Consider the following 16,365-nt stretch of genomic DNA (forward strand, 5'->3'; position numbering starts at 1 on the left):
CTTCCACATCTCAACTTTCAGTGTCTCAGCGACTGGCCTATGTACTCTTGGGCTTACTTGAGGACCTTGAGGAAATGAGTCTAAATCAGCAAATGCTCTGTCCTCAGAGAACAGCCTCATTAGTTGTAAATGCAGTCTGGATTCTTTCTCTTTTTGCTGCACGTGGAAGCGTCTTCCCCCTACAATGAGGCCAAGAGCTTGGCAGGGGTGATGTTGATGTTTAGCTTCAGACGGCTGTTAATGCTTCTTTCCCTCATATTTGTGAATGCTTCTTTTATTTTTTATTGTAATATGCTTATTTTGGATCTTAAATTTATACAGCAATGCAGCTGCTTCCAAGGAGGAAGCCAAAATGCCAATCTTCCATCAGACCAGAGCCTGTAGCCATGGCACAGGATCTAACAAAAAATATTACTGCATTAAATGTAATTTGTAGCAGCAGTTAAGTGCCTGCTGTAGTACTCTGTCCATATCAAGTGCCCTGCAAATGTTAATGCTGGATTAAAGAAAACACAAAACAAAACAAACACAATGGGAAGAAGGAGTAAGTAGAGTGGGCAATGAAAATTAAATGAGAAAAAGCAAAGTTAAAGCATGAAAAAAGGTTTAATGGAGTATTATAGAATTATCTACTGAAAGGATGAAGTAGAACAAACTAAAAATAAAAAGGCAATGTAACAGCTTAGATAAGAGGAATGTAGAGGCAGAGAGAAGCTGGAGAGGTAATTAGGACAATTACCTCCATGCAGTGGTTTTCAATCTTGGCCCCACACTGGGACCACCTGGGGAGTTTTAGGAACTACTGAAGCCTAGGTGCCACCCCCACAGAGGCTGATTTCATTAGTCTGGGGTGGGTTCTGGGCAACAGGATTTTAAAAACTTCCTTAGATAATTCTGATGTACAACCAGGGTTGAAAGTCACTGTGTAACAAAAAGAAGAACTGTAGGACAGTAAAGGCTTATACACTGTTGTACTGAGGGGACAAGGAAGAGGTGCCACCTGTGACCATAGGGCCTGCTGTAGCATCGGGTTCTGCTCCTTGTCCTTTCTCTATGACCAGTGCAGACCTCCAACAGCTTTCCTGCCTGGTGATTGCTCACTTCTTATAAACCAGAGAGCACACGGTTCTCCTTAGGTCAGCACCAACCATCTTCCTGTTCCCTTGATCTCTTTCAACAGTGTTGGGCACTTAGTGGGTGCTTAGTAAATATTCACTAGGTGATATCATACCTGGCATTCTGGGTCCTTCTGTGCTAGATGAAATGGGCTAAATCTGTGTTTTTGGTTCCTCCTCCTAATCCTGCCCTGACTTTTCAGATAGAAATTTTGTCCTATCCAGCTCCCTTCTGAGAGGTAGAATTTAGCTGGGGAGCCCACTAGCTGGGATTCCTTACACTGGGACATCACTGTGTGTGTGTGTGTGTGTGTGTGTGTGTGTGAGGTGGAACCTAGCCTGTAGTGCACTGGACTCACAGAGTAATGGGTTCTTGCTATATTTCAACTTTGCATTCTTCCCTCCCTCCTTCCCTCCTTCCCTCCCTCCCTCCCTGCATCCATCCATCCATCCCTTCCTTCCTTCCTTCCTTCCTTCCTTCCTTCCTTCCTTCCTTCCTTCTTTCCTCTGTTTTTGTCTTACAATTCCCAGGCTCATGGCAGACCATAGTAATCCAAGGAGACCTACCATTAGGAGTGAAAATGTGTCCAGTTCCCTGAAATGGCCACTTGTTTTTGGAGGGAGATAGATTGCTTTCTGCTCTCCTGAAATTGCAGATTTCACAGTGAAGATTTGCTGCCCCAGGGAGAGCAGTGGGTGGAATGTAAAGTTATTGCTGTCTCTGGAAATCCTCTTTGATTTGTTCTGCTCGCTGGAAGACTGTGGGGGTGTGCTGGTCCTGGGGTAGAACCTGGAGAAGCCATGACACAGGTTTTCATGCTAACAGTAGACTAATCCTATGTTTTTGTTGGTAGAAGCCCATTTATAAAAAATAAAACAATGGTTATTATGTACTTCCATTCAACAATATCCCAATAAAGAGGTACAACTGGATAAACCTGGATTGGGAGCAGATGGAAAATTAGTTTAAAAGGGCCCAAACAGGAGCCCCTCCCACTTTGAAGTAGTCTCTGCGTACAAGAAAAAGCATTTCCCACTTTCCTCCTCTGAAATGGAGAAAAGAATTTTGCTCAAGGTTCTTGGTTGGGAGTAGGCTGAGGGGATAGCTCAGTGTTAGAGAGAATTAAATGCTGTTTTCTTTTCCTTTGGTGGTAGGACTTACGGAAATGTAGAGTGTTTAATGTTTATAGAAAGCTCAAATTTTGTAGCTGGAATCATACTTCTGTGGAATTAAGATTTTATTATACAGATCTTACATTCCTTCAATTGGCTGATTACCCCTGGGGCACCACAGGGTGGTGACAAGGGTGGGCCCTCCCAGAACCCTAGAAAAACTCCCTGCTTCATCTCCTGTGGGGAAACAAATAAATACCCTTCATCCTTCAATACAAGGGAGGGGAGAAAGTTGTAGGAGCATCTCTGGGCGTGAGACCCTCCCCTACTCCACCTCCAGTGGGAGACAGCGAAATGACCCTATCTACTGTGATGGTTGTATGATGCCAGAGGAGGGGAGAAGACAGATGGATGGGGACTTGTCCTCTTCCCCTTGGGAGGGGGTGGTGGGTCTGGCCTTCCATGCCAGGGGCTCCCATAGCCATTGACAAAAACTTGCATCGCCCAGCAGTTCCACGGGTACATTCCAATTCTTGAGCTAATATACCTACTACTTTTTGCTTAGTTTTATTACAGATTGGGAGGAAAAAGGAATGAGGCTGAAAGGTTGCCAAAACATGGAGTCAGGGCTAACTGAGGAAACAATGGAAGAGCAACATGGAATCACTGCAGGATACTTTTGGAAAGGCAACTGTGTAGGTTTAAAAAAAAAAGTGGCTTGAAGTGTAGCTTTGGGGGCTAGAAAAGAGTTCCTAAACCATTAAGTGGGAAAGTGAGTACGGCATTTCAGTGGGATCTTAGACTTACAGCAGCTTGGGCCACTATAAACCAGTGTCCTGGTCATGTCCCGGGAACCTCACCCACTATGCACCTACTACTGTCCCATTGTCTGAATATCTGAAGTATGCAGGTATGAAGTATAACCTGCATACTTCAGATATTCTTGCTGGTTATGTGGGGTTTATATTGAGTTTGGTGGTGTGTGGGGACTGGTATAGGGGCAAGGACTAGAGTAAACACACTTTCTTTATAACATTCACCATGGCTAGAGTTGCCACAGTGCAGAGTGGTTGTTTTATAATCACCACTGTACCGCTGTGTTAAAGCCTGGTTTAGAATGCGAGTGCTGTTATATTCATCATGTATATGACAAGTTAAAGGGCTCTTAACATTGAGCTATGTAATGAATGTTTAGTATGAGTGAATGAAAAAGATTATTGAATAGAAATACTAGCTATCCAATTGGCAGGGCTCTAATTGCAAAGTAGTCTGAGCGTTAGCACACATGCATAACCAAGTAGTGACTGTGGGAACTTGGGAAGTTACCAAAGGAGGGCAAAGGAAATACTATGTGCAGCAAGATTCCTCTGGCATGGTGAACAGTCTCAGCATCTATCCCACTGAAATAACATCGTGAGTGGGATCACGGTATATGACAAAGCATACGGTATCAATCTAGCCCATCAGCAGTGTCCAGGCTGTGGTGAGAAACCAGAGATGTAGTCTAACATAAGATGCATAGGGAATGGCACATGCCAAGGAGATGGACTGGAAGAACCCAGGGAAAGAGGATTTTTGGAAGAGTCAATTGACAGCTATCTCTCTGTCAGAATACCTTTTTTAACAAGGTGCCAGCTCACATCCCAGACTGGTGACCCAGAGGCTGAGCTGAGAGTCACAGCTGCAGCCTGCTCAGATAACTGTTTCCTTTATTGAAAGCTGCTGTGTTTGCATTGACTCACAACATGGTTGGGGACTCAGCTGGACAGCATACCAAATGCCAAGCAGAAATTCCTAATGCCACCGTCTGCCCAGAGGACTCCTTGTTAAAAAATATTATGGCACAAACTATATGTTTATCCAGGGAAATGTGATAGGGAAGCAACACTAGCAGAAAAGTAAAATACAGTCTAAAATACCATGGCAGTTGGAAAAAGTTTGTTTTCGTGAAAGATGCAATTCAGTCAATTTCCCTCTGATTTTGACAGGTTGAACTCTAAGTTTCAAGTATATGGAGGCTAAGTCAAAAAATGTTTTAGGGCAAGCAAGATGAGAAAAAGCAGCCTCTGCATACACACATGAGGGAGCTGTGCAAAGGAACCAATGTCCACACTATAGTCAGGGCCTCCCTGTGTGGCAATCAGGAACCCAGACTCACATGGATCATCTAGCATGAAAAGGCTCTTGGCTTTTCTCTAGTCGATACTGAGGTTCTATCAGTCCTCTTTTCTTCTAAGGGCATATGAAACCTTGGCTGATTTTGACTGGTAAAGGAGGCCTTGGGAGAGGCTTAGAAAATAATGGGATTAAAATGCAGAGGAAAGACCAGAAGTGCAGCCGCCACATGCTATTATTAGAACTGATGGTGAAACACCTTTCTGCAGTCCAGAGAGCCTTCCTCTTCTGACCTCCTCTTTGACCCTGAATCTAATCCTGTAAATGCTAAGGAGTCAGCATTATGTGGTTGAATTATACTCTGGTTGGGTGGGAGCACTTTAGGCAAGCCCCTGGCACCTTCTTTTTGTCTTTTTATTTTAAAGTAGGGAATAGATCCAAGTGAAGGCTATTGTGAAGAGTAAGTCATCCATGGCTGTAACACGCCAGCATCGCCAGATGGGGTGCGGGAACATAGGCAATTTATAAAACCTTTGCAGCAGCTGCTGTGACCACAAGGGATGATACTGGCTCAATTTAGCATTTTTAAACTTAAGTATTCACCTCATGCTAATGTATGTAGCTGTGTTCTCTCATTTGAAGTTGTTCATTTGGAAATACAGAAGGATGAGACATTATTCTTTAAATAAAATATTCCCTTTCATTACATCTGTGTCTCAGTGATCCCTAAAGCAGAAATTCAGTTCAAACATTAAATTCAATAATCATATATTAAACAGTTACTCTGCAATGCACTATGGAAACTGAAGATGAAACAGACCAAGGATCCCCGCCTTGAGGGGTTTATAAATTAGGAAGAGGATGAAGGAAGTATGCAAACAATCATGGCAAAAGAGAAAACACATGAAATAACTCAAGAGTGGTAAGTGCTAAGGTGGTTCAACTGGGGGAAGATTATATCCTCAGAGGAGAGTTTTGCATTGGAGATATAAATTTGGGAATCATATGTGAAATTAATGCTGCGAGGGTGAATGAGATCATCTAGGGAGAAATAGAGAAGAGAACATAGACCCAGGCAAGGACCCTGGCTGCTCTAGTATTTAGAAGATATATAGTGGAGGAAGAGCCAGCAAGGGGGACTGAGAAGGAGAAGCCAGTGATGAAGAGGAAAATCAGCCAAGAGTGGCATCTCAGAAGCTACGTGTGGAAAACATTTTGAGGAGGAATGGGTGGCCAATGGTGTAGCTAACCACTGGGAGGTTGTCTGATCACTGGCTCTTTACTTGTGTACTTGTCTTGTGTCTGTCTCCTCTTATTTTATACAGGTAAGTCCACAGGGAAGGGTGCATGTCTGTTTTGCTCACACCATGTACTCAATGCCTGGCACAGTACTTGGCACATAGTAGGACTCAAGATATATTTGTTGCAGACAGAAAGGAAGGAACAAAAGCCAGTCTGAAGTGTTTATACTTAATTCAGTAGACAAAGAGTAGTATCTGAATAGCATTTTCAGGTTTCTGACATTGAGTTTGGTCTTAGCAAAAAATGCAAGCCTTCTTTTTGAGGCCTGTACAGACCCATTGGCCTTACGCGTAGCTCCTCTCAACATCATTAGGTACCCTTCAGTCTGGATGCACAGAAATGAGGAAACAGCAGGAATCTGTCTGACTGATTCCCACATAATCCTTTGGGACAGTATTTGCCTATAGAATTTCATGAGTCTTAATGGCTGTGCCATTACAAAAAGAATTCTGTAATTCCAATCCCACGTTAAATAGGTATCTTTACAGCAGGGGTTCTCAGAGCATTTAATATGGTAATAAGAATTTAAATAATAAGAGGAGGATATTAATATGTCGTGTTTGCCAAAATTATCTGATGGTGGAATTCTTTTAAATTGTGCAACAACTGTTAACAATTTAACAGTTGAGGGATGTTAAATTGTTGGGGAGGGTGACATTCTGAAGAATAATTGGGCAAATGTTGCCCCCGAAGAATTCTAAGAAGAAAAAAAAGCATTTTAAATTCCTTTTTAGTTGACAGCAGGAGAAACTCCCCAGGATGGAGACAAATTACATGGGTGGAGTTAAAGGGTATGGTAGGTTATAATTATTTTTCTGAAGTATTTGATCCTTCTTTCCATGAAAAAGGTTATTGATTCCTACCCATTGCTATGTGTCTTGCAGTGCCTTCTGTGGGAAAGGTGTGAGTCCCTGCTTAGTTGATTTTGTGCTTGGCCATGGAAGGGCTTTGACCAATGAATGTGAGTGGACATGATGTCTGCCGCGTCTGAGCAGAAGTTTTAAGAAGTATCTTGAGTTTCTGCTTGCATTTCTCTTGTTCTTTTTCTTCTGTCATAAAAACAGTGTGGAGGGGCATGGTGGCTTATGCCTATAATCTCAGCACTTTGGGTCATTAAGGCAGGTGGATTGCTTGAGCCCAGGAGTTGGAGACCAGCCCCGGCAACATGGCAAAACCCCATCTCAAAAAAAAAAAAAAAAAAAAAAAATCAAAAATTAGCCAGGCATGGTGGCATGCACACCTGTAGTCCCAGCTACTTGGGAGGCTGAGGTGGGAGAATCTCTTGAGTCCAGGAGGTTGAGGCTGCAGTGAGCTGAGATCGCACCACTGTACTGCAGCCTCTGGGCAACAGAGCAAGATCCTGTCAGAAAAAAAAAAAAAAAAGTATGTCCCAAATAGTGGCTTATCTTTCATCTTGGGCTCTGGAATGGGAAGACACAGGGAGTAGAGCTCAGCAGCCAACTGGTAGTAAAAGCGGGAACAAAAAGTAAATGTTCATTGCTGTAAGCCACTGAGGTCCTGGCACTGTTCGTTACCACATCAGAGCTGACTAATACAAAGAGGAAAATATGGAAGGGTGATATGACTATGGCAGCTGTTTTATTCCAGAGCTCTCAGAAGAGACACAATTTCAGAGGAGAAGCAGAAAGCTGAATCAGAATGGCTCAGTTTACAGGTGACTTTTTTGTACAGGGCAAAAGTTTTACTCTTGCTGTGATTAAAAACAACTCCATAAATGAAAATGGTTCAATCTAACCCAGATAAAGATTTATAGATCCGGTGTAGCTACAAGGCGCTGGGATATCTGAGGAGAAATCTCAATATTTCACACCAAACGAAATCAAAGAACACACCAAGGTGAAGGTTCACAGCCAGCCCCATTGGCGTGGTTGCTGCTCTATAAAGCATTTTACTAGTCTCCCTGGGTTTCCTCACATTGGCAGGATGAGGCTAGGTCAGTGCACCAGTGGTACCAAATTCTGGGAAAGCCCAGAGGTTTGGGAAATCTCTTTAAGAACAGAAAGTTATTAATAAAAGGAGTGATCATCATTCAAGGAAATAATATTCTCCTTTTCCTCTCCCCTTCCTCTTTGCTTTTCTTAATTCTTTATCTTTGCAACCCATACCACTACCATTTTGGCTGCTCTGCTCTGCGGTGTGTACAATAGCAGCATTTTGGAAGTATCTAAGTTTTACTTGGCAGGGAATTAACTACATTCTGTGGTTATAGAACCCCTATGAAAGCTCTGATATAAATCCACTTTCCCACAAAAAGAAACTGATTGTGTCTAGTCTGGGGTTTTGTATTTTTCCATACATTTTCAGTTTATTTATTTTCATTTTTTTAATTTAAAATTTTTTTATTTTACTTTAAATTCCAGGATACATGTGCAGAGTGTGCAGGTTTGTTACATAGGTATAAACGTGCCACGGTGGTTTGCAGCACATTTTTGGCTATTTTTCAATATTTTATTTTTTCTTTTTATTTTAATAGAGACGAGGTCTTGCTTTGTCACCCAGGCTGGTCTTGAACTCTTGGGCTCAAGCAATTCTCCCATGTTGGCCTCTCAAAGTGTTGGGATTAAAAACAAACAAGCAAACAAAAAAAGTGTTGGGATTACAGGCATGAGCCAGCGCGCCGGGCCTATTTTCAGTTGTTTATTTTCACTGCAAGCATCAGAGACCAAGGTGAATGTGTTTGTGTGTAACTGTTGAGGATGCTCATCGTCTCTCCTGGGTCATCTTAAGGAACCTGCAAGCACACCTTACCTCAGGGAAACAAGTGCTTTTTCTGTTATGAGCCTATGTCACCTCCTGTGACAAGCGTTCCCCATCTCTAGGCCATCACTTTCTTCTCTGTGTTCTGTTTTCTCCTTTCTCTGTTAGTAAGTTTCTATTTTCATGTCTATTTCTTCCACTAGGAAGAGCACCTTGAGGACAGGAATTGAGCTTTGGCCGCCTTTGTAACTGAGCGTGTGGCACAGGACCAGGAATATTCTACGTGCTCAGTACATATTTGAGGGATGAGGATATGCATCCCCATAATTATAGACTTGTGTATTTTAATGATACAGCTACTGAAAATAGCGACACAAAATGAAAAACACCAAGAGGGCTCATCATAAGCCTAGCCAGTAGTCACTGAGAAAATAATAATCATTTTGGGCTCCTCTGATTTCTTCATGTCTAGCTAGACTCTCAGGGCAGGTTTTACTTATCTGTTCAGGGTCCCTATGTGGAAGCTGACTCAGACCTATGGAGGACCCTCCAATCCTGTTCAGTTGTCCTGTGTGCCTAAGAATGGGCTCTTGAGTATGCCAGACAGAATGAGTATAAATCGGTGGTTTCTAAGAGGCCTTGAACTCCAGCTCAGGATGACATTGGAGTCTCCGAGACCCCTAAAAAGTGAGAATATGGCAAGGCTTGAGGCCCCACTGCAGCCCAGAGTATGTGATGATGATCAAATTCTGGGAAGTCCCAGAATATGGGAAATTCATTCATTTATTCATACAGATATGTTTATGCGATTTGTCAGGTTGAATAAGCAAATGCAGATATAGTCCTTGATCTCCAGAGCTTACAGACTCATGAGAAAATAGGCATAATCAAATTAATAAAATATTACAAACTGATATATGAAAGCATTAAAGAATAAACAACCTGAACTTGTCAGGAGATCTCAAGATGCCTCTGAAAAACGGATGTGTAGACTTTGATCTTTTTTGTTTAACTCCTTTCAATAGGAGTTAAACAGGGGATGAGGAGAGGGAAAGTGCTGCAAAACCCTGGGGTAGGAAGGCACCTGGTACATTCAAGTATTTAATAGCTGGAAGAAGGCATGTTTGGAAAATGAGGGGGAGAGGAGTGAGGTATGGCAGAGGAGATGAGAAGGAGTCAGACTGTGCAAGGTCTTAGAGGACTTTTAAGGATTTTCGTGTTTTGCCTATCTGCAATGGGAAGTTACTGAAGGATATTTAATGAGGGGTATGACGTGATCATATTTGTATTTTGGAGAGATCACTCTGGCTGCTGTGGGGAGGAGATATTGAATAGTACCAGAGGCCAGCTAACTTAACTCAACAGGCTATAGAAACAATCCAAAGAAGAAAATCATGGTTTTGACCAGGCTGGTGGCAGTGGATGGAGAGCAGTGGATGGGTTTGAAATGATGGTGTTATTCCTTCAGATAGGGCACCTTAGGCTAGGGCCATATTCATAAGGAAGATCTTGATTTAAGTCTTGGAGTTGAGCTGAAGTGCCTTTGAGACACCTGAGTAGAACTGTTGGTCAGGTGGACACATAGATATTAATTCATGTATTCAACTCACATTTATTGACTACTTGCTACAGGTTAGTCACTCTATTAAGAATCATATGGTACAGGAAAATATATTGAACTTGGATTCTTCTCTCAAGGAGTTTAAAATTTCTTAGACAGTCATGAGGAGTGGTTGGACAGGATAGCTATCTTTAAATATTTGAATATGCGAAAGTGAACTTAGTCTGCCTTACTCCGGAAGGCATAACAAATATAAAGATATGAAGTTATGGGAGGCAGATTTTGATTTGGTTTAGGACAGATTTTTTGAAATAAGAATTGTCATTGAAAATATTTGAATTGAGACTGGATGATCTTATTCATTCAATATTTAGTGAACATTTAAACTGAATGAGGGGATTCCTACTTGGCTTTTAAGATCCTTTCTGGCTTTCAAATTCAATGATTCCAATTTTCTGTTTAAAATCTTAATTTTCAGAGTGAAGGTCACAACTTGGATTTCCTTGAGTCCATTTTCTTATTTGGATCCTACCTATATCATCCTGAGAGCTTTCAAGATGGTGTAATGAGGACTTTCTCAAGGCTATGGCATCTTCCGAATCGAGAATGTGTTATATGATAGAAGTAACATTCTCTTCATTGCCTATCTCTGGCCTCCGCTAATGCAGAGGAAGTGGCATATTTACATGGTTTCAGATTCCCTTATTTTCTCTCGCCTTTCACTCATAGCCATGGTTTCACAATGTTGGATGACCTCTTTGTGAGGGCAGCCAGGAGATGGCACTGTTCCTGAAGCCAGGATGCCTTCGAGCTGCCTTTGGGCATCAGAGAGGAATTTTCTTTTTCTAGCCATCTAGCCTGCCCAAGGACTCTTCTTGGGAGCCTGGTGAGAGTGGCAAACCTATTCCTATGTCTGACAGTCAAATTCAAAGTCTTTTTGAGGGTTGACAGACACTCTCTGGGATTTCTCTTCAGTGCTCTGAACTCTTCCAAGTCATCCCTTCTCATGATGGATAAGAATTACAGAAAGCAGAACAGTGGAGGCAACAATAATATGAATTTAGTCAACTATCAATTGTCTTTACCACTGGAGGGGGAAGAAAATTAACAATACAGGGTGGGCATGGTGGCTCATGCCTGTTATCCCAGCACTTTGGGAGGCCAAGGCAGGTGATTCGCCTGAGGTCAGCCTGGCCAACATGGTGAAACCCAATCTCTACTAAAAATACAAAAGTTAGCCAGGCATGGTAGTGGGCACCTGTAATCCCAGCTACTTGGGAGGCTGAGTCTGAAGAATTGCATGAACTTGGAAGGAGGAGGTTATGGTAAGCCGAGATCATGCCACTGCACTCTGGTCTGGGTGACAGAATGAGACTCTGTTCCAAAAGAAAGAAAGAAAGCAAGAAAGCAAGAAAGCAAGAACAATATAAAAACAATAGTGGGTGTTCATTTCACTCATGTGGCTTCGGGATTTCTGCAGACACTTGGTCTATGCCTATATTATGCTAGGGCTTACAGTGGCCCTGTGTCCACTTAAATCTGAGGCTTCAGATGTTACATAAAATGCTTCCTTAATTACCTGCTAGTAAGCGTAGGAATTATTTAAATTTTCCAGGTTTTTTACTTTAATTTTTGTCCGGTTTCTTTTTTCATTGTGTCCAGACCCTCAGATTGTTGGGCAGTCCAGCTCTTTTCTCCCAGGATTCCCTCCTCCTTGCCTCTAGGCTATTTTTCATGCTCACCCCAGGCCTACCTCAGGTTCTACATTACCCCACTCCAACACAGGCCTGTACTTCATGTCCTCATTCATCCTGCAGGAGCGGACCACTGGAGGCACACATTCTTGTGTCTCCTGTTCCTCTTGTTCCTGATCAGACTTAACCAGACACCAATAATTTGTGGATCCTTTTTTTGGCTTGATCTTGAATTGAAGGTATGTGGCACAAGATTCTGGGTTTCCGTGGATAATCCATCATGGTGTGGTAAAAAGTATATTGACTCAGTAAATATTAATTCATTTCCTTATTTGCTTGTGGATGAATGAGAAATAATAAAACCTAGAATTTATGTAATACCTTATTCTAAGAAGTATACAAGGACTCACTATCACCCCAATAAGAATATTTATTATCTTAGTAGTAACACAAATAATCTGTAAGCTGAACTGGGGATGACTGACTGCCTATCAGTGAACCCTGGCGGCACATCAGTATCCCTTCAGGAGATTTTTTACAAGTATGGATTCTTGGGTGACATTTGCGAAAGAGTGATTTATTTATTTTTTTTACCTCCATGAACATTTTCAATAATGATGAATGCCTAGACCAGTGCTTCTCAAACATTAATAAGGATATAATTTACCTGGGGAGTCTTGTTTAAAATGCAGATTCTAGTTCAGTGGATCTGGGATGGTGCACGAGATTCTGCATTCTGAAAACCTTCCAGGTGATGCTGATTATGATTGTCTAGACTACACTTGGAATAGCGAGGTCTTAAGGCAGTGGCTTTCAACCCCAGGGGGAGGGAAGAGCAAGAGGAGGGGAAGGAGGTTGAGTCATCTGGGAAGCCAGAGCTTCAAGCCCACACCAAGTCAATCAAAATCTCTGGAGATGTATCCCAGACACTAGTATTGTCAAACGATATCCCCAGGTGATTCAAATATGTGGATAGAGTTGAGAACCTTTGTTCTAGAGATGCCTTGACCACATATAATGTCCATTTCTCTGTAGTCAGGGCAGGAGAGCCTGGGCACATGTCTCACGGTGAGAAAGAGAGAAAGAGAGAGAGGAGGAGGTACCAGGCTCCTTTTAAACAATCAGCTCACTCATGAACTAATAGAGTGAGAACTCATTTATCACCAAGGGGATGGAGCCAAACCATTCATGAGGGATCTTCTCCCATGAACCAGTGCCTTCCACTGGGTCCCACCTCCAACACTGGGAATTACATTGAAACATGAGATCTGGAGGGAACACACGCCTAAACCATATCAGCCTGTCAACATTCACATGAGTGAACTAGAAGTGGATCCTATTTTGGATGAGCCTTGAACTGACTACAGCCCTAGGTAACACTTTGATGGCAGCCTGATAAGAGGCCTTGAGCCAGAGGATGCAGCTAAGCCACACTTGGATTTTTTGACCCACAGAAACTGAGATAATAAATGTCGCTCTGAACCTCTAAGTTCTGAAGTGATGTGTATGTGACAATAGATAACAAGTATACTCACCGTGAAATACCCTTCCTTTTCCTTCCCACTTATCCAAGTCCTGCCTCTTTTAAGCCTCAGCTATTCTAAGACAATTTTCTTAATGTGGTATGTATACTACACAGCCATGAGAAGGAATGAAATAATATCTTTTGCAGCAACATGGATGGAACTGAAGGCCATTATCCTAAGTAAAATTTCCTAGAAACAGAAAGTCAAATACTGCGTGTTCCCACTTACAAGTGGGGGCTAAACGATGTGTACACATGGACATGCAGAGTAGAATAACAGACACTGAAGACTCCAACAGATGGGAAGGTGGGAGGGGAGTGAGGGTTGAAAAATTACCTACTGGGTACAATGGTTACTATTTTGGTGATGGGTGCACTAAAAACCCAAGCTTCACCAATGCGCAACATATGCATGTAAGAAATTTGCACTTGTACTAAGTATATACAAATACATTTTTTTTTTTTACAAAAGCAAAAAAAGTTTTAAAAAATATTTCTTTTCTTTTTTTTTGAGTCAGGATCTCACTCTTTCATCCAGGCTCGGGTGCAGTGATGTGATCATAACTCACTGCAGTCTCAAACCTAAGAAACTTTTCTCAGAGTGGTTGGTCCTTTCATAAACTCCTAGAGCGCTGCATATGAAATCACTAACCCTCATTATCATATGTGCTGTCTTATATTTTTGTATTCTTTGTAATCTTTAATTGTACTTTCGAATGCCCTGTCTTTTAAAAATAAATTGAAAACACATTGATGAGAATAGAACTTTGACTAGAACTTGCCTTAGAACTTTGCTATTCCCATGACCCGTCCCAATACCATGAACAGTAAGTACCCTAGAAAAAACATGTGATGAAGATGATAGCACATTGGAAGAAACGTTGAATAGAAGGTATCAGGAGGGTTGACTTTTAGTTGTAATTTTTACGGTTATGTCTACTCTGTGTCCTAATGCCCGAATTTTAACCTTAGGTAGAGAGAGGATTCCAGACAGATATTTGAGCAGAACAAAGAGAGCCAACAGGATGAAGGTACTACCTGGATGAGGGTTTAATGTTTGTATGTTTAAGCCCCTCTGCCTACTCTTCTGCTCAATGGGTTCCTCCAGGTATTTGCTCCCTGCAGTCTCATACCTTCTTGGCTTACCCATTTCAACTTGGGACTCGGGAATCAAATAAATTTTTTAATTTAGTTGACCCATGCTCAACTCAGAAATTCCACATTGCCACAAGTATTTGTCTCTAAGCTCTCTCTCAGCAACTGGCATGAAGGAAGCCTGTGCATTTCCCCTTCCTGCTCACCCCTACCGGTCCCCAGGACTCTTCGGCAGCTGAGGGAAGATATAAAACACTCAATACCTGAAATAGTTGTGGAAACATTTCAGAAAATGACTCTATTCATCCTTCTTCACAGAGTAAGAATTAAAGCTATCTCTAATAGCTTTGGAAATTTTGATTAGGATGGTAATGGAAAACCATCCTTGCTTTATCTGGCATATGCACATGAACACTTTCACAATAAAGACTGCAATGAGCTATAGCACTCATGATAGTAAAAGTTCTGTTTATCTCAGCCTGCCTTCACAATGAGAGGGCCTATTCAGTATTAAAAGCTGTTATTTTCAACCTTTCCTCAGGAGCCTGTGAGAGACAGGTGCAGCAACCCCCCACCCCCCACAACATTTCTCCACAAAAATCCTCACAGTCTTTTCTGCCCTCTTCAACTGATAAAGGAGGCCCCTCTAAGCCAACTGCAAAGATAAGCCCCTTGCCCCCACTTGAACTCCTGGCCTCTTTTATCAGATGTTACTGTTGAAGTGATCAGGCAGCTTCATCTCAGGTGTGGTGCACATTTTAGCCCAGGGTGGTCTCGAATTGGATCTGCCGCCTCAGTTTGGCCCTGGGGTTTCTGAAGCGGTCAGAAACGGAGCCGCAGCACTGTGGATATCAGACGCACAGTAGTAAGTCCCAACATCTTGTGTTGTTGCTTTTTGAATGTCAAGCATAAATTGACTTTTTAAAGTATCGATTTTCACCTTGAAATTATTCCCTAAATTGTCATTAGAATTGTTGCTTAGTTTGGAGATCAAAATCAGAGAGTTATCTTCACTCTTCTTATACCAGCTTATTTGATAGTTCTTCAGGTCCCCTCCTGTTACGCTGCAACGGAAGGTAGCAGCCTCCCCAATGAGGACAGTCAGTGCTTTGGTATCCGGTTTCAAAATTATATCCAATGAGACCCCTGAAATGAAAAGCCCTAAGTCAGAAAGACTGTGAAGAACTTGCTCTTCCCCAAGGGGATGGGGTATTACAGCAGTGCTCTGCAATGATACACTCTTTTTGGCCCCCAGAAAATTGCCCCAGGAACCCATATCCCTAAGAGCCAAAGGCCCCAGCCTGTCCTTACCTGTGCAGAAGATGGTGAGGAAGAAGAGGAGACAGGTCTTTGGCATGGCTTCATGGGCGGGGGGCAGTGGTGACCCCGCAGTAGGCCGGTGCTCTCCTGGCGGTCCCTGCCCAGATCAGCAGCTCTCTGCCCAGAAGAAGTTTTGTCCGTTATATAGGTGGTTTGGTGTTACTCACTTCCTGAGAGAGAGCTGTGACGGGCTGGCAAGGTCACAAGGTAAGTTGTTTATTCCACAAACATGGGCTATTGCAGGCCAGAGACTATTAGGGAAACATAAAGGTAAACAATATGGGTTTCTGCTTTAAAAAAATTCAGTTTCCTGGGAAGACAGACATACAATGACAAGTGTCAAGTGCAAATACAGTGGAGTGTTAAGTCCTATTAAAGAAGTAGATGTAGCATGTTCCAGGAGAGTGGTGGAAGGAAGTGCTTCTGCTTCCGGTACTCCGAAGGAAAACCCTGAACTGAGCCCTGAAAGTTCAGCAGGATGTTGTCAGCCTTCACTTCCAGAGTGCATTTCCAGGAGCGAGAATGGTCTGAGTAAGGCATGAGAGCACGAAGGCGCAAACCAGTCTGTAAAATATGGTCATTCTGTCTCCAATTTTCTGCTGTGTGGTCCCTAAGACCTCCTGATCTGTTACCTTCTCCAATCTCACATTTGGCCACTCCCCCACTTATGTTCAACACTTTAGCCACATAAAAATACTTGCAGGTTCAAAGATGTGTCATAGACTTCCAGATGCTCAGTTTTTACACTGGCTTCTCCTTCTTCCTGGAAAAGCCATACCGTCCTTCTTCTCCCTTCTTTAACTCTAC

The 16,365-nt window shown here is 42.4% G+C and overlaps 1 gene segment (V, D, J or C); it reads right to left on the reverse strand.

The window, feature by feature from the left end:
• Window positions 1-13,670: 13,670 nt before the first annotated feature.
• On the reverse strand, window positions 13,671-16,054 carry LOC103886124. The segment is given in 2 exon segments: window positions 13,671-15,384; window positions 15,550-16,054. Coding segments are annotated over 2 exon segments (399 nt in total).
• Between the last annotated feature and the right edge of the window lie 311 nt (window positions 16,055-16,365).

Source organism: Papio anubis, chromosome 7 (assembly GCF_008728515.1).
Source record: "Papio anubis isolate 15944 chromosome 7, Panubis1.0, whole genome shotgun sequence".
NCBI lineage: Eukaryota > Metazoa > Chordata > Mammalia > Primates > Cercopithecidae > Papio > Papio anubis.